General features: G+C 41.5%; 1 protein-coding gene across 2 annotated transcripts; it reads right to left on the reverse strand.

Annotated features, from left to right (window-relative positions):
* Window positions 1-278: 278 nt before the first annotated feature.
* On the reverse strand, window positions 279-14510 carry mtif2 (mitochondrial translational initiation factor 2). 2 transcript variants are annotated; one of them, XM_046312767.1, is made up of 14 exons: window positions 14370-14510; window positions 13245-13410; window positions 11658-11772; window positions 11251-11422; window positions 10764-10924; window positions 10211-10387; window positions 8616-8755; window positions 7950-8074; window positions 7430-7634; window positions 4969-5221; window positions 4604-4744; window positions 2996-3160; window positions 2041-2181; window positions 279-914 (listed from the first exon to the last, which is right to left on the reverse strand). In XM_046312767.1, exons 2-14 carry the CDS (start codon window positions 13401-13403, stop codon window positions 745-747), a joined length of 2124 nt encoding a protein of 707 aa, XP_046168723.1. In that variant the 5' UTR covers window positions 13404-13410; window positions 14370-14510; the 3' UTR covers window positions 279-744. The 2 variants fall into 2 exon arrangements, with proteins under 2 accessions (XP_046168723.1, XP_046168724.1); XM_046312768.1 differs by having other exon boundaries at window positions 13245-13303; window positions 14370-14471.
* Between the last annotated feature and the right edge of the window lie 4977 nt (window positions 14511-19487).

Consider the following 19487-nt stretch of genomic DNA (forward strand, 5'->3'; position numbering starts at 1 on the left):
TCTCCAAAAAGTACAATATTTGTCCCCATGTGCAGTTGCAAACCATAGTCTGTCTTTATGGCAGTGGCTTCTTCCTTGCTGAGCGTTCCACAGGGATGCTGGCCCATTTGGACACTAGTTGTGGATTTTTTAAAGAAGCTAAAAAAAATATGGCCAGAAACTAAAGTTATCAGGGCAATGCACAGACAGCTGAGAGGTGTGGAGTTAGGCCCTTCTACATGTAGTGTGTGCATAACTTTTCAAAATAACAGCATATTTATTACCTTAAACGATATGCATGTTTTTAAAGTTTTTTTTATTGTAATACGTATTTACACTTCGTTTCTTGGAAAATGATGTGCTGTATATGCAGTGCTTGACTTGAGCGGGAGCTCACTGGGGCTGAGTACCAGCACCTAATTTTCCACTGCTTGAGCTCCTGTTCCTCTTATAGAATATTAACTCAAAATCAGTGAGCCCAAAGCAAAGAAAATCTGTCCAATTGTAGAACACAAATAAAGCCACTGCTGGTACAAGTACTGTATGCTCATATCACTTGAAAAAAATAAAATCTTACTTGAAACAATTTTATTACATCAAGCAGAGCAGTCAGTACAACACCTCAAATTCAATTAGTCATGACATTCACAATTTTACATGTAAATTCGAAGTCTTGGAATGCTCAACCGTCTCTAGCATAAATAATACTCCGTCAATTCAGATCATGGATTTTTCACCTGATGAGGCCAATATCCATAGCATGTCCTAAAATCCTGGATCCCAGGAAATTGTTTGCCTCGTCTCAGTCTCTTCGTAGCACACTACTTCATCTCCAGGTCTAAACTCGATGTCCTGATCCACAGAGAGGCCACACTCCATCCCCGTCTTCACCATCTGGACATCATCTTTGTGGTGCTTCAGTGCTGTCAAGGAGCCTGCAGGTAATACAAGACACCGCACACAGTTTTCACACAATCAAGAATAAGAAACCAACTATCACCAAATGTATTTGTGACTGACTCAAGAATAAGGGTGACCCGTCGTCAGAATACATACAAAATAAGCCACAGGTTTATCACATGACATTATCTGTATAGACTAAGCAACCGGTTTGACTAATTACCAGTATGGAGCATTGATAGTAAATACAGAATTTCACATACTTAAAAATATGTACTTTAAAGTATAGTGTAGATATTCAGACATTCCTAAAAGGGTTCTATGGAATGAGGTGCTCATTTAGATAACATCCTATTTCATAAAGGAAAAAGTTAAGATATATTTGATCATTTAAAACACAATACAACCACACATGTGGATAATGCTTTTAAAATTAGGGATGACACAAAAAAAAAACATTACCATTGTAGTCCTCTTAAATAAATGGCTTAAACAATGTACAAACATAAGCTACACAGTATACCTAGTCTACTAGGCATACTTGGGTTACAGATCTAATAATAATTCATATATTTTGGAACTTGTATAGTGCTTTAAAGAATCTCAAAGCGCATAGAAAGTAAAACAGACAAAAAATAGAAATGGAGACAAAGTATTAGGTCTGAAAAATGCATGAAAAGCCACCACATCTTGGCAGTGGTTCCCTGAACAGTCCCTGAACTTCCTCAGCTATCTCTGGACACAGCATGCAATCCTTGATGTAATACTTCCAAACAGATTAAACAAAAATAAACATTATTTTAATCCAAACAACAAGCTAGCTAGCTAACAAGCCCAAATATGGACTTTTCATCACAATCCTGCAAGTCTGAGAGTCCACAGGATATAGTGATCAAACCCTAGAGCAGCCAAATCCCCCCAAAATACATTTAAAAAAATGCACAAAAAAAAACAAAAATAAACATATATACAATATTTACAGAGCTCTCTGCCTGGGCTACAGTGCCATGGCAACCATGGAACCAGAGGTGTTGGCATCTCCTCTTTTTTAATGTATTTAAAAGTATCAGCTAGATATTGAACCTCAGTAAGGATCCCGGATGAGCGATATTCCCTTTAGCTATTCGGTATGGTAGTAGGTCTTCGCACGATCTTGCTTACCCTCCCAGATGACGTCTCGGCCTCGGACCAGTCGGAACTTCATCTTTCTATCTAGCTGACCCTTCTGAACTCTACAGCCGGCGACAGGCACTTTCTTCTTCCCAACAGTCACGTCAAACATGGCCAGGACAGATGCCTCCCCTAGAAAGAGAAGACGAAGAAAAATACTTTCAATCCATAAGAGACGGAAATCGGTCTTCTGCTGTACCTAACCCCTCCACTACACAAACACACATTAGGTTGAAGAGGCTGGAGCAGAGGGCAGCCACAATGCAGCGCCCAATGAGCAGTTTAGGGGGTTAAGTTAAGATCACTACCACCAGATTTTTTTCACCCGTCAGAACTGGGATTCAAAACAGTAACCCAAACTGTGTGAGATGCAAACAATACATTAGGGTTTCTAGCACAGTCTATTCCCAGGTTAGTGAAAAGACAGTTATCCAGTGTTTTTAAACTGCATGCAAACCAGCAAACAAAGCAACTAACACTACCGATATACAGGAATACATATCCTTGCATGATTCAATATTTCTTCTAAAATAAGTTGAAATGGGGAAAACTTTGTGTTCCCACATGTATGTGTTTGATTTACAACTGCATAGGATCCCCAAAAAGTTACAGAAAAAAATGTCCTGAACTGATTTACTCATTCAAATGAATTCAAATGAATCTGGTTGGAGACTTAAGTGATTCTTGTTAAGGGTATAATTTATCTCACCTCACCTGTGTAAATTGCAGGTGAGCCATATGACATGTTTTGAAAGAGAAAACTGAATATTCTGCTCCATTGCAAAAGTGCCAATTTATTTGACCACTACAGTATGTAATTTTTGAAAATTACTATGTCATGTGTACGTTTATTGATTCGATGTATCCCAGGACTCCCAAGAACACTCAGTAATAATTGCCTGTGTTGACTACCCTGATTTATTAAATTAAAATACCACACACACACCGATCACATTCTCCTTCACAGACGGAGGGAGTTTACTGCTCAGCTCGTCCTTTAGGTCGTCGATGAGTTTGTAGATAACTTTGTGCATCTTTAGCATGATGCCTTTCTTAGTGGCCATCTGCTGAATGGACTTATTGACACCCACATTGAAGCCGTATATGGTGCCTGGTCATGGGAAGAAATAGCAAGTGTTACTATAACAATAAACAAAACATTTGTCAACATAAAATAAAAAAGATCTTAAAACATTAGTTTACCAGTAAGACTTATTTTTCATTTTCAAAAGTGTAAATAAAGGGGATATAATAAAACACTTGTATAACAGGTCAGCAGACAGATCGAGGGGATACAAGAGCACATGCTTGAAGGGACATTAAACAATGGAATGTGAGGGAGATGATATTTAACTGGTTAAAACATAGCCCTTTAAACTTGTACCCATAGACGGGTTGAAAAATGGCACATTTGGGCATTGAGAAGCATCTAAATTGCCTATTCAGTAAAATATTATAAATGATGTCAGAGCTCAGGCTTCACAGCGCTGTATTGGTTTCGACTGACAGCCATTCTGGACATGAGCACTGCAACGTGACAAGAAGTTGCTCCCATCCCTCCAATGGAGTCCAAATGTGCACTTGACATTTCCATATAATAAAACTCATGTCATATATATTTATGATCACCATGTTTGATGTAGTTAGAAGATTACATGGCGTCATACCCTGGGTTGTTCTGAACAGAATGAGCCGGTTTGTCTATTGTGAAGAAAATTTGCTGTGAAAGTCTAACACTGTAAGATCGTATCTCGTACCGTAGCTAGTCATGTTTGCTTTCGGCGATTTGTAAATGGTCAGTTTTTGGATTGTGTAAACAACAGTAATAGTGTGACGGCGGGGATGCAGGGTTGTGTTCCAAACAAAACAAGTATGCTTGCTCTAGATCTTCAACAGCACAGCTAGGAGAGCTCAAAAAAAGGACCTTATAGTTAAAGACTCTTTTGAGTCATGGAAGTGCATTGAAATGACTTTGGAGAAGTGTGTGGTCATGTCAGAGACACCAGTTAGTCCTCTCACTCTAACCTTTGTCATTTTATTGCCTTATGTTGCACCTACTCCACCATTTCAATTAATATTCTTATTTTGTTACTGAATGTATCCAGAGTATTTTCAGATTTCATTATTGGCTAATGCTGTGAAAAGTACACATACAATCAACAGTGTCATGTTTGGATTCAGTCTTTTGTCAGGTGAATTATTATGTCCTAGACTTTGGTCTAATAATTTCCCAATAAACACCAAAATGTTCCCTTTTAATTGCCATCATGCTTATACCATTCAAATGTATTCTGTAAGAAACACTTCCATTTAGGCCTATCCATATTGGCCAATTCCCATGAGTGTAAAGGGTTCAAATCATTACAAAGAAAGTTTGTTGAAGTGAAATTAAACCAGATGTGTTCTAAGTTGAGTATTGGATAATAACTCTGAAGACAGTTAGAATGTACTCATGGGGCATTCTAACTACAGCAGTGATGCCGGCATTTCAGTCTTCTATTGAGACCAAACATCTCCCTTTTCAATGACATGGTGTGATGTGTGGAGGATGCACCTGAGAAGGTCTCGGCCAGGTTGAGATCGTTCTCGGAAACATCTCCGATGCCAAAGTGGACCACCTCCATCTGGCACTGGTGATGCGCATCGTAGCTCTCCAAGATGTTCAGGATAGCCTCGACAGAGCCATCCACATCACCTGCAGTGGCAAAAGACAAGTCGGTATGAAATGGCATAGGCTTTATTATAATTATTCACAGCATTATTTATTTATTTATTTTGTGATTAATTTAGTTATTTCATGATGCATTTAATATAAATATTGAAATATGATTTTAATTAGGAGCATTTCTATTCTGTTCTGTAATTGAATTGTCTAGCCATGTCATTGAGTTATTCAGATTAATTAATTGATCTAGTCACCTTTGACAATGAGTGGTAGGGAGAGCTCTTGGGACTCCAACTTCTCGCTGGGCCGCATGGCCATGAGCTTTTTGTTGGCCTTGTACAGAGCAGACTTCCTTTGCCTCCAGCTGAGGTGGGCCAGGGGCTCTCGCTCCTTCTTATAGCTCTCTTGGTGCTCCCGTTGCTTTACCTCAATGGCTTGCATGTCCTCCTTCAGTTTGTCCTGTTCCTCCTGGTAGCACCGCCAGTCCACCACCTCCCTTGCTCTTTTCTATAGTTGAGTGGATAAAGATCGATAGAATGGGGTAATATGGTGTCACAACAGATATATTAACAGACGAGACAAAAACACAACTCAAAAGTGACTATGGTCTGAGATATGCTTGTAAGTCTGAATTGGGGCATTACCAGTAATAAGTAAGAAAAGATAATATGTTACTCTGGACCATAATCTCTCTTCTGACGAACATATCAATAGTGTTTCAAGGACAGCTTTCTTCCACTATGTAACTGCAAAAAATCTGAAACTTTGTCCAAAAATGACGCAGAAAAATGTATCCATGCATGTGTCACGTCTATGTTAGACTACTGCAATGCTCTACTTTCCGGCTACCCGGATAAAGCACTAAATAAACTTGAGTTAGTGTTAAACACGGCTGCTAGAATCTTGACTAGAACCAAAAAATGTGATCATATTACACCAGTGCTAGTATCTCTACACTGGCCTCCTGTTGAGGCAAGGGCTGATTTCAAGGTTTTACTGCTAACCTACAAACCATTACATGGGTTTGCTCCTATCCATCTTTCCGATTTGGTCCTGCCATACATACCTACACGTACACTACGGTCACAAGACTCTGGCCTCCTTACTGTCCCTAGAATTTCTAAGCAAACAGCTGAAGGCAGGGCTTTCACCTATGGAGCACCATTTTTATAGAATGGTCTGCCTACCCATGTGAGAGACGCAGACTCTGTCAACCTTTAAGTCTTTATTGAAGACTCATCTCTTCAGTAGGTCCTATGATTGAGTGTAATCTGGCCCAGGAGTGTGAGGGTGAACGGAAAGGCACTTGCCATCTCCGCCTGGCCGGTTCCCCTCTCTCCATTGGGATTCTCTGCCTATAACCCTATTACAGGGGCTGAGTCACTGGCTTACTGGTGCTCTTCCATGCCGTCCCTAGGAGGGGTGCGTCACTTGAATGGGTCACTGACGTGATATTCCTGTCCGGGTTGGCGCGCCGGGCTGGCCACCCCTCATAGCCTGGTTCCTCTCTAGGTTTCTTCCTAGGTTCTGGCCTTTCTAGGGAGTTTTTCCTAGCCACCGTGCTTCTACACCTACATTGCTTGCCGTTTGGGGTTTTAGACTGGGTTTCTGTACAGCACTGAGATATCAGCTGATGTAAGAAGGGCTTTATAAATACATTTGATTTGAATATTTTATCAGTGTATGATGACTAGCCTTATGTTTTATGCTGCTTTGTGCAGAGGGAACATCAACATTACACGGTGATAAACTAAACTTAGTTGAATGCACTGACTAAGGCAAAAAGACTGGAAGTAGTTATTTGGCAGATCTAAAACTAGCGAATTAGATTAACTTCTCTCGCTAGCTAGCGTGCTAACCAGCGAAAAAGCTAGGGGTAAACAAACAGTGACGTAAGTATAACGTGACAGGTTTACGGTCAGTGTTAGCAGGTCGGGTAACGCAGAGTGACAGAATAAATATCACTCAAATCACTTGTTGTGACAGTGAATTATGTTAATAATGAAGCTACTGAAAATGTTTATTGAAACTACCAAAAAGTGTCAGTAGTTTGCTTAGGTTGACGGCAAAGTTAGGCTAATTACGAGAGTACCCTACGTCCGTACTCTGCTCTGAGGCGTGATCACACTAAGCCATGCCTCGCCGTGTATATCTATAGTGCACCTGTGACCGCCAATACAGCGCGGGCATGGAACGCTGCTTGTCCAATCAGCATCCAGGATCCAAACAAGCCGTTTTAGAACTGACATTAGTGTTATTAAACAATCTTCACTGCAAATTGAAGTGGGAGTTGTCAACACAAGGATTGACTTGGCCGGCTGCATACGTGACACGTCAACAATGCATGGTATTGGATCGTATCTGAAGGCAATTAATGACTCAGATAAGGCCTATTCCAACTGTACTACTCCTCATTCTCATAAATAAATAAAAACGTCTAGATATTGCTTTGAGGCTGGGTTGTATAACTACCACATTCGGAGTTGGCTGAATCACACAGGCTTTAGAATTCATCTACCCTTCTAATAATTCAATATATGTCACCTCAAGACTTCATCTCGGCAACCCACAACCAAAATCTTGCCGAAACGCTGGCTACTGGATAAGGTTCTGGGGGAGAGGTACACCGTAAATAGGTGCACAGGAACAATTGTTCCTCATCTCACTGTCCTAGGAGAGAGGTTACATTTATGTTGTCTGTCCAGGAGAGATTACCTCAGACTCTACTTCCAGGATCTCCTCGCCGGCAGAGGGGAGCTCCTTCCACCCCACTATCTCCACAGCAGTGCTCGGCCCAGCTTCCTTCACTGTGCAGTTGTTCTCGTCAAACAAGAAGCGCACCTTGGCCCATGTCTTCCCCGCAACCAAAGTGCAGCCCTTTTTTAACGTGCCTCGCTGGACAATTGCTGTCGTAACTGGCCTGCAAAACAGGACATCATTTGTAAAAATGTATTTGTAAGCAGCATCTTATTGAACTGACATTCATTTAAAAATAGTTTAAACATTTGAAATGTTTACCAAAGCTATTTTTAATTTCCGTTACTGCAATAATTTCACTCAAATTGTAATGGATTATATGCATTTGACAATATAATGCTTTTAGGTTGTGATTTTGTGTGAATGTTGGCAGTTTTGTAACCCGATTAAATTGAGCTAGAGTGCTTGGTGCAACCATTCCAACAACCAAATGCTAAGCTCATGCTCTCATCCGTGGCTGTGCCATGGAGAGACGCACCCCTTGCCCTTATCCGAGCGGCTCTCGATAATGGTGCCCTCCACTAGGCCTGTCGGGTCACCCTTCAGCTCCATCACCTCCGCCAGGGTCACCGTGGCCTCTGCCAGCTCCAGCAGATTGTCCCCCTATGGAATCATATTGTTGTTTTTTAATGTCATGACTTTGGCATTATGCACAGACTTGCACAAATAGGTGAATTAGGCTGGGGCCAGACAGTTTTAATACAACATTTTTTATCCACATTTACCAACTTTAGACAACTATAGAGGGACAAAAACAGACAGTGACAAATGCATAATAAGCACATTACAGGAATGACTTAAGTGGGCAGTAGTGTTTGTATTAAGGCTGGACCATGTTTGGCGGACTGTCCTAACCCCCAAGATGAGACAAGGGGCAGAATCCAATTAACAAACTACTGTTTCTAAAAAAGTTAATATTCAGGTGGTATAACTTGGGTTTTATCCAGGTTTGAGCTTGAATGGGAATGTCAGTACCTGGATGGTACTGAGCCCTTTCTACACACACACACACATTAGGCTTGCTAAATGTCTGACATTTTGTTTCCCACCTGGTTTGCTGTAATAAAATGAGAAATGAGTCCATTTTATATATTCAATGATATATTAAAAAAGTATACCTCCTTCCTATGGATGAGGAACTCACCTTCAGGGCAGAAACGTGGATAGCCTGAACCTCTCCTCCATACTCCTCACATACCACATCATGGGATAGTAGTTCCTGCTTCACACGCGCTGGGTCAGCTTGACGTTTGTCACACTTGTTCACTGCCACAATGATTGGCACTGCAGATACACCAAACCCCCCCACCAATTTTACTATTCAGGTACATAAAAGGCATGAAATAATGAACTGTCATTAAATAAGCTCATTGGGAGCCTTGTTCAGACCAACAATGTTATCTCTTGAAACGTCTCGTTAGCCATGAAAAGGCAGTGATGATTTATACTGAACAAAAATATAAAAAACACAATATGCAACAATTTCAAAGATTTTACTGAGTTACAGTTCATATAAGGAAATCAGTCGAATGAAATTCATTAAGTCCTAATCTATGGATTTCACATGACTGGGTATACAGACATGTGGATCAGAAAACAAGCCAGTATCTGGTGTGACCACCATTTGCCTCATGCAGCACGACACCTTCACATAGAGTTGATCAGGCTGTTGATTGTGGCCAGTGGAATATTGTCCCACTCCTCTTCAATGGCAGTGCGAAGTCGCTGGATATTGGCAGGAAGTGGAACGTGCCGTCGTACACGTCGATCAAGAGCATCCCAAACATGCTCAATGAATGATGTCTGGTGAGTATGCAGGCCATGAAAGAACTGGGACATTTTCAGCTTCCAGGAATTGTGTACAGATCCTTGCGACATGGGACTGTGCATTATCATGTTGAAACATGAGGTAATGGTGTCGGATAAATGGGACGACAGTGGGCCTCAGGACATCGCCACGGTATCTCTGAATTCAAATTGCCATCGATAAAATGCAATTGTATTCATTGTCCGTAGCTTATGCCTGCCCATACCATAACCCCACCACCACGGGGCACTATATTCACAACGTTGACGTCGCACACACGAAGCCATGCACGTGGTCTGTGGTTGTGAGGCCGGTCGGATGTACTGCCAAATTCTCTAAAATGACATTGGGGGCAGCTTATGGTAGAGAAATGCACATTCAATAATCTGGTAACAGCTCTGGTGGACATTCCTGCAGTCAGCATGCCAATTGCACGCACCCTCAAAATTTGAGACATCTGTAACATTGTGTTGTGTGACAAGACGGCATATTTCAGAGTGTTTTTTTATTGTCCCCAGCACAAGGTGCACCTGTGTAATCAGCTTCTTGATATGCCACACCTTTCAGGTGGATGGAATATCTTGGCAAAGGAGCTCACTAACAGGGATGTAAACACATTTGTGTACAAAAGTTGAGAGAATTGTTTTTTTTGTGTGTATGGAACATTTTTGGGACATTTTATTTCAGCTCATGAAACATGGGTCAAACTTTACATGTTGCAATTATATTTCTGTTCAGTGTATATAGATTTAAAGTCAACGGCAGGAATATGTGTTGTACATGATTCTATCGCCAGCTGCAGTTTGGATTGAATGCCATCAATCCCTACAGTTAAGGTTATTTAATCTATAAAACATATTAATGTCCCTCAAAGATGTCACCCAAAATGTGTTATAGTTGCATAGAAATACCAACATGAAATATGACAGTACCTTGGGCTTTTTTGGCATGTAGGATGGATTCAATCGTCTGCTTCATGACTCCGTCATCTGCAGCAACAACCAGGATGACAATGTCTGTAGCCAAAGCTCCACGGGCCCTCATGGCGGAGAAGGCTGCGTGCCCTGGGGTGTCCAAGAAGGTGATCTTTTCCCCCGAAGGAAGTTGAACTGCAGAGAGAAATCAGGATGGAACCTTCTGAAATCTGTGAAGATAAATCTAACCTCACTGAGAAATTTGGTATATTCAAAATATGTATTGCGATGAGGCATCATAGCACCAGGTTGAGAAATAACTTTTACAGTTTAGCCTTGCAATTATCTGCATCGACAGGTGGTCTCCAGCCTCAAGCAAATAGTGGATATGTGGACAGGTCTGAGGGGAGCTTCCGATGTTAGTCAACATTTTCATACAATATTAATATGATTCCCTTGATTCATTCAGCTAGATTCTGTAAGATTCACTACTACTAGCAGCTAGTTTTATGATCAATAAACATTCCACTAAAAAAAGAACACTTCTTGTGGAGTCTAGGTGTTTCCCTACCTAGGAAGGCCCCAATGTGCTGGGTGATTCCCCCTGCTTCCCCCGCAGCCACCTGGCTCTTCCTAAGGCTGTCCAACAGAGTGGTCTTTCCGTGATCTACGTGGCCCATTATGGTGACGACAGGAGGACGAGACACCAGGACGGCCGGATCTGGTGGATCTCTAGAATAAACATTGATTTACATTCAGACGCAACTTCTGTTTCTATTTTGCATGTTCATTCATGTGAAAAAAAAAAAAACTCTAAATATAATAAAATGTTTCTAAAAAAGTTAATATTCAGGTGGTATAACTTGGGTTTTATCCAGGTTTGAGCTTGAATGGGAATGTCAGTACCTGGATGGTACTGAGCCCTTTCTACCCTAATGCCTACAGACGGCCAACAACCAATTCTCAAGAGGTTTTGTTTTGAAATGTCCAGCATCTGTCAACCAAAATACTCCATTAACCACCCTTCTAACAATCAGATGACAAGACAGGTCCTCTACCTTCTCTGAGTGTCTTTGTTCTCACGCTCTTTGGACTCCACCAGCTTGGCCCACTTGAACTTCATCCCAGACCTCTTCACAACCTCCTTGATCCACTGCTCCTCCAGAACAGAGTGGGGCTCTAGGGAATCCAGGTCCACTGAGGTGTTGAGCAGAGCCTCAAAGACATGATCTATGGAATAAATGGTACGCTGTTCAAATCAGTACTACACATCAGACCTGCGTTGTATTCATTAGTGTACACCGTAGCGAAACGTTTTAGAATGGAAAACGAAAACAAGCGTTTCTTATTGGACATGTTTAATCATCTTCGAACACACTCAATACTTCATACCATAATTCAGTAAAATAAATAATGACTTTAAAGACTATTGAATGATTATACATTACATTTAAATCAGCCTTACCAAAGTCTTTGTTCATAGCTTGAGCCAGTGCAGACACCGTCATCTTCTGCTTTATTTCTACTTCCTGTTTGTCCTGCTTCGGTTTGACTTTCTGAACTTTACTATGGCCTTTACCCTAGAAAAAAAGAACATGAAAAAAAATGTTAATGGATCATAAGGAAAGACCATATTTTCAATAGAGATCAAGGCCTATTACATTTCTTATCATTTGCATTTACAGTGCATTAGGAAAGTATTCAGACCCCTTGACTTTTTCCACATTTTGTTACGTGACAGCCTTATTCGAAAATGGATTGGTTTTTTCCATCATCAATCCACACACTTAAATATGACATTAACATAAGTATTCAGACCCTTAACTCAGTACTTTGTTGAAGACCCTTCAGCAGCAATTACAGCATCGAGTCTTCTTGGGAATGACGCTACAAGCTTGGCACAACTTTACTTTGGGAATTTCTCCCATTCTTCTCTGCAGATCCTCTCAAACCCGGTCAGGTTGGATAGGGAGCGTCGCTGCTCGGCTACTTTCAGGTCTCTCCAGAGATGTTAGATTAGGTTGAAGTCCGGGTTCTGGCTGTGTGCTTAGGGTTGTTGTCCTGTTGGAAGGTGAAGCTTTGCCCCAGTCTGAGGTCCTGAGCAGATTTCATCAAGGACCTCTCTGTACTTTGCTCTGTTCATCTTTCCATTGATCCTGACTAGTCACCCAGTCCTTGCCGCTGATAAACATCCCCAGAGCACGATGCTGCCAGCACCATGCTTCACTGTAGGGATGGTGCCAGGTTTCCTCCAGAAGTGACGCTTGGTATTCAGGCCAAAGTTCAATCTTGCTTTCAACAGGCCAGAGAATATTATTTCTCATAGTCAGAGTCCTTTAGGTGTCTTTTGGCAAACCAAGCGGGCTGTCATATGCCTTTTACTGAGGAGTGGCTTCCATCTGGCCACTCTACTAAAGGTCTGGTTGGTGGAGTGCAGCAAAGATGAGAGAACCTTCCATAAGGACAACCATCTCCACAGCACAGAGGAACTGGAGCTCAGTCAGTGACCTTCTCCCCTGATTGCCGTTTGGTTAGGCGACCAGCTATAGGAAGAGTCTTGGTGGTTCCACACTTCTTGCATTTAAGAATGATGGATGCCACTGTGTTCTTGGGAACCTTCAATGTCCCAGATCTGTGCCTCGACACAATCCTGTCTCGGAGCTCTATGGCAATTCCTTCAACCTCATGGCTTGGTTTTTGGACCTTATATAGACAGGTGTGTACCTTTCCAAATCATGTCCAATCAATAGTATTTACCACAGGTGGACTCCAATCAAGTTGTATAAACATCACAAAGATGATCTATGGAAACAGGATGCACCTGAGCTCAATTTTGAGTGTCATAGCAAAGGGTCTGAATACTTATGTAAATAAGGTACCTGTTTTTATAAACATTCCTCAAAACCTATTTTTCGCTTTAATTGTGGATTGTGTGTAGATTGATGAGGAAACAATTTACATTATAGAATAAGGCAGTAACGTAACAAAATGTGGAAGAAGTCAAGGGGTCTGAATATGTTTTTCTTCAACTCAAAACTTGCCCCTGTCTCACCTGCTTAGTAGCAAGGAATCTGGCATGGTGGCAGGTCAGTGGAGGTGCAGGGGTCCAAGCTGGAGCAAAGATAGGGAAAGGGAGGTAGTTTGCAACCAGTGTAGGGTCGGTATGGGTTATCAGTCTCACCCTCCTTATCAGGGAGGTCGCCCGATTCATTTCAGTGCTAAAAAAAACAGAATTGTTATTTTCATTTCACATTGGCATCTGCAGTCATGCTGTACAGTAGGTTAACTACCATTTGCCATGCGGTTTGCTAGCAACATTATGAAAAAGGGCCTGTGGGTCCCCACATCGAAAAACCTGAAGCCACCGTGCTTCTATTTCCCTATGTGGGAGCATTATGAACCGTAGGTTTGCATACTGGCTAACACTGCCATTCCAAAATGGCAGCAGTGGCTACTATTAACTAACATGAGGACGAAAGGGGCAGTTTCAGGAAAATTTGCAGTATTTCAAACTTCTTGGTGGAGCAGTGCGGATAAAGATCAAATTTGAAGTACAGTGACATATTCTAGCCCTGCATTGAGGTATGTTTTATGACACATATCACACGCTGGCTCCACTGTGTCTTAATGTAACCATGATTGCGTTCTGACTCCAGTGCAGCTCAGTGTAACGATTGTGTCAGTATCTTCTGGGAAGCTAATTTGCCCATTTAGTTGAAGGAACAAATGACATTTGAAAGAAATATAGAGCAAGGATTATAAAATCGAGTTCCAGGTTGTCCTTATTACAGTCAGGCTGCAAAGATTTGTAGAACGCCTGAAGACACTAAAAAATAAGAACCTGAAACGCAACAGACATGGTTGACCTTAGCACAGCTTGTGTTGTTGCACCCACTTCAAAGATGGAGGAAATGGGAAACTTGAACCGGATTATCGGGCAAATCAAACCTTGACGCACTTCAGCCACGCCCGTACAAAATTGTTCTATTTACACTGCAGTTAAGAGAGACTGCAAATATGTTTGTCAAACTCTGTGGCGACAGTGTCCAAAACACCACAGTTTCCTGCACTGGACTTCATAGTAAGTTAGCTGGAGTCATTTTGGGGAGTTAGCTAGATGCCATGATTTTATGTGGCTAGCTACCCACTAGCAATAACACAAATCCGAGGAACTCACCTTGTGATTTAGGCTACCCCGTTTCACCACATTGTTAATGTGGTTTTCAATCCCATTTGCATTACACATTCAGCGATATCAAACATCCATTTCAACCCTTCACAGGACGCCGCCATGACAGGTATCCCAGCAAGCATTTCGACAGTGTGTTGGCCATAGAGATAGATAAAGGACTCATTGTTATTGCTGTACTATTAGAGCGTCTTTGACAAAAATGGGTAGCGCTATTGAGCCTATAACCCATAGGAATTCCCACCCAGTTGACAACTTTTTTACTGCTTTAAAATGGCGGAAGCAAGGTGGACGGCCATGCAAAAACGACCTTTTGGACACTCGAACCTTCTATCATTCTCTATGGTATCGACTGGCGGAAAGGGAGAAGCGTCAAATCAAATCAAATCAAATTGTATTTGTCACATACACATGGTTAGCAGATGTTAATGCGAGTGTAGCGAAATGCTTGTGCTTCTAGTTCCGACAATGCAGTGATAACCAACAAGTAATCTAACTAACAATTCCAAAACTACTGTCTTATACACAGTGTAAGGGGATAAGGAACATGTACATAAGGATATATGAATGAGTGATGGTACAGAGCAGCATACAGTAGATGGTATCGAGTACAGTATATACATATGAGATGAGTGTGTAGACAAAGTAAACAAAGTGGCATAGTTAAAGTGGCTAGTGATACATGTGTTACATAAGGATGCAGTCGATGATGTAGAGTACAGTATATACATATGCATATGAGATGAATAATGTAGGGTAAGTAACATTATATAAGGTAGCATTGTTTAAAGTGGCTAGTGATATATTTACATCATTTCCCATCAATTCCCATTATTAAAATGGCTGGAGTTGGGTCAGTGTCAATGACAGTGTGTTGGCAGCAGCCACTCAATGTTAGTGGTGGCTGTTTAACAGTCTGATGGCCTTGAGATAGAAGCTGTTTTTCAGTCTCTCGGTCCCAGCTTTGATGCACCTGTACTGACCTCGCCTTCTGGATGATAGCGGGGTGAACAGGCAGTGGTTCGGGTGGTTGATGTCCTTGATGATCTTTATGGCCTTCCTGTAACAACGGGTGGTGTAGGTGTCCTGGAGGGCAGGTAGTTTGCCCCCGGTGATGCGTTGTGCAGTCCTCACTACCCTCTGGAGAGCCTTACGGTTGAGGGCGGAGCAGTTGCCGTACCAGGCGGTGATACAGCCCGCCAGGATGCTCTCGATTGTGCATCTGTAGAAGTTTGTGAGTGCTTTTGGTGACAAGCCGAATTTCTTCAGCCTCCTGAGGTTGAATAGGCGCTGCTGCGCCTTCTTCACGACGCTGTCAGTGTGAGTGGACCAATTCAGTTTGTCTGTGATGTGTATGCCGAGGAACTTAAAACTAGCTACCCTCTCCACTACTGTTCCATCGATGTGGATAGGGGGGTGTTCCCTCTGCTGTTTCCTGAAGTCCACAATCATCTCCTTAGTTTTGTTGACGTTGAGTGTGAGGTTATTTTCCTGACACCACACTCCGAGGGCCCTCACCTCCTCCCTGTAGGCCGTTACAAATCTTTCTGCGCGAGAAGCAGACCAAGTGAGGATTTTTTGTATAGTGTGTCGAATTTGGTCAATATAAAATGTAATTGCTAAGTGAGGCGTATTTGATCTAATATAATTTTCGTAATGTTCAGGTTGTTACGAATGTACTGATATAAGTTGAGCCAATTGTTCACTTTCTTATATGCCCTCTCATTGGCTAGAAGTTTTCCTTCCGCCTTCTGCCTTTGCGGACATGTATGCCCATTGTTTGAGCAGACTGTCCAATATCTTGTCAATATATAGATCATCTTTGGTATCAATCTTCCCGGTAGTGTCAGGTCAATGGTTGTGATCCAATTGCAAGTGTCTGCAGTTCGTCTTTTTTTCAGTTGTGCTGCCAATCTCTGAAATAACTTTGACAAAAATACAATTACAACTACAGTCTGCAACATGTCAGAAAAATACATTTTTATGAGTTGGATTGGAGTGTGTACATTTTTCTACCATAGATATATTTTCAGAATAAAAATGATTAAGTAATTACCATGTTGTCGGTCAAGTGACTCATAAGTAAAAATATTCAGCACAAAGACCTGCTGTAAGTGACATTGAAAGCAGCAATCTGGTGATGTTAGCCAACATCCACTACTTCTTCATCAGAGTAATCTGTCATGACTACAGTGACTTTTCCAAAATGTGGAAGATTTCCTGGATAACATGAAAACAGCCTAACCAGCTCTGCTAGGGCGAGTAAAATGGTCAGAGTTTGGGTGGGGGCTAAAGCTTAAGATGTTTGTGGCATTGCACATGGTCAGTGTGAACCAGAGTGACTTGATACAACAACAATGGACCAAGCAAACTGTACATACAAAATGGAAACGACACAGGTCTTATTTAATGAAAGGGGTTGCAGTCTGCTGTGACTCTTTCATCCATGTATATGGGAAAGAGAGTTTACTTACAGTTAGTTATTATAAGTTTCTGATTTAGTCAGAAAGTTGTTTTCATTGCAAGTTAAAGCTTGCTGTTAGCTAACTAGCTAGCTGAAGTTCAATGGCTGGCTTGCTAGCTGACATTGAACCTTTATGGTTAACTTGAGCTAGCTATGACAATCGGTTTGTATTGCTAGTACTCTATGGTTTGGGATTATAGTTCATTGTTCAGCTAGCTAATGTTAATGTTACATGTCTCAACAAAAGACCCCATGTTAAAGCTTCCTGTTAGCTATCTAGCATTGTGTATGAACTGTGTGTAATGTTAGCGATGTTTTCTCAGATTGCTATTTCACATTGCTAGTTTTAGCATAATGTTAGCTGGCAAACATTGAACCTAATTGGTTAACTTCAGCTAGCTATGACAATGGGTTTGTATTACTAGTACTCTATGGATTGGGATTATGGTTAATTGGTTAGCTACATGTCTAGACAAAAGACAAAGTTAAAGCTTGCTGTTAGCTAGCTGACGTTAGATGGCTAGCTAACATTACTGTATGAACTATGTGTACTGATATTGCAGAATGCCATTTCGCATCTATTGTATAATAATGCTAAAATATGTGTATCTGGAATTTGTCTTTCAGCGTCAGTCATACAAAGAGAAGGTCTATTTAAAAAAAAAATGTTTTTTTAAACTAGGCAACAAATTCTTAATTACAATGACGGCCTACCAAAAAGGCCTCCTGCAGGGACTAGGGCTAGGAATAAAAGAAAATACATAAATATGACAAAACACACATCACAACATAAAGAGAGACCTAAGACCACAACATAAAACATGGTACAAACATTATTGGGTACAGACTACAGCACAAGGGGCAAGAAGGTAGAGCCAACAATACACCATGCAAAGCAGCCACAACTGTGTCCATGATTGAGTCTGAGATAAAACTGTCCAGTTTGAGTGTTTGTTGCAGCTCTTTCCAATCACTAGCTGCAGTAAACTGAAAAGAGGAGTGACCCAGGGATGTGTTTACTTTGGGGACCTTTAACAGAATGTGACTGGCAGAATGGGTGTTGTATGTTGAGGATGAGGGCTGCAGTAGATATCTCAGTGGGGAGTGAGGCCTAAGAGGGTTTTATAAATAAGCATCAACCAGTGGGTCTTGCAATGGGTATACAGAGATGACCAGATTAGTGTGTCCTATAAGAAGCTTTGGTGGAAAATGTGATGGCATAATGGTAAAGAACATTTAGCCTCTCGAGAGCACCCTTACCTGCCAATCTATAAATTATGTCTCCGTAATCTAGCATGGGTATGATGATCATCTGAATCAGGGTTAGTTTGGCAGCTGTGGTGAATTAGGAGCGATTACAATAGATAGATTTAACCTTAGCCTGTAGCTTTGATATGTGCTGAGAGAAAGACAGTGCACTGTTTAGCCATACTCCCAAGTACTTGTATGAGGTGACTGCCTCAAGCTCTAAACCCTCAGTGGTAGTAATCACACCTGTGGGAGGAGGGACATTCTTCTTTCCAAAACACATTACCTTTGTTTTTGGAGTGTTCAGAACAAGGTTAAGGGTAGAGAAACACTTGTTGGACACTAAGAAAGCTTTGTTGTAGAGCATTTTACACAAAATCTGGGGAGGGGCCAGCTGAGTATAAGACTATCATCGACATATAAATGTATGAGAGAGCTTCCTACTGCCTGAGCTATGTTGTTGATGTAAATTGAGAAGAGGGTGGGGCCTAGGATCGAGCCTTGGGGTACTCCCTTGACAGGCAGTGGCTGAGAGAGAAGATTTGCTGACTTTATACACTGTACTCTTTGAGAGAGGTAGTTAGCAAACCAGCCCAAAGACAGCCTTAGACACCAATACTCCTTAGCTGGCCCAAAATAATGGAATGGTCTACCGTTGTCACGCCCTGACCTTAGAGAGCCTGTTTATTTCTCAATTTGGTTAGGTCAGGATGTGATTTGGGTGGGCATTCTAGTTTTTCTATTTCTTTGTTGGCCGGGTATGGTTCCCATTCAGAGGCAGCTGTCTATCGTTGTCTCTGATTGGGGATCATACTTAGGCAGCCTTTTTTCCACCTTCAGTTTGTGTGGAGTTGCTTTCTGCACTGCATGCAGCTTTACGTTCATTTTGTATTTAGTTGTTTTTTCTGTGTCATTTAATAAAAAGGTGTATGCCTACCACGCTGCACTTGGTCGAATCCATCTCTAAACAAACGTGACAACCGTATCCTAATCTTTGGCCAAGTCAATAAAAATAGCAGCACAATATTGCTTAGAATCAAGGGCAATGGTGACTTAATTAAGGACCTTTTAAGGTTGCAGTGACATGTCCATAACCTGAGCGGAAACCATATTGCATACCCGAGAGAATACTATAGACATCAAGAAAGCCAGTCAGTTGATTATTAACAAGTTTTTCCAACACTTTTGATAAACAGGGCAAAATAGAAATAGGCCTATAAGAGTTAGGATCAGCTTGGTCTCCCGCTTTAAATAAAGGATGAACCGTGGCTGCCTTCCAAGCAATTGGAACCTCCCCAGAAAGGAGAGACAGGTGTCACGAACCGGCTCAAAGCCCGTAACAAAAGGGAGACAACGTGGAGATAAGGAGTAACAAAATATATATATTTATTAAA

The sequence above is a fragment of the Oncorhynchus gorbuscha genome, linkage group LG18, assembly GCF_021184085.1.
Source record: "Oncorhynchus gorbuscha isolate QuinsamMale2020 ecotype Even-year linkage group LG18, OgorEven_v1.0, whole genome shotgun sequence".
Classification (NCBI taxonomy): Eukaryota; Metazoa; Chordata; class Actinopteri; order Salmoniformes; family Salmonidae; genus Oncorhynchus; species Oncorhynchus gorbuscha.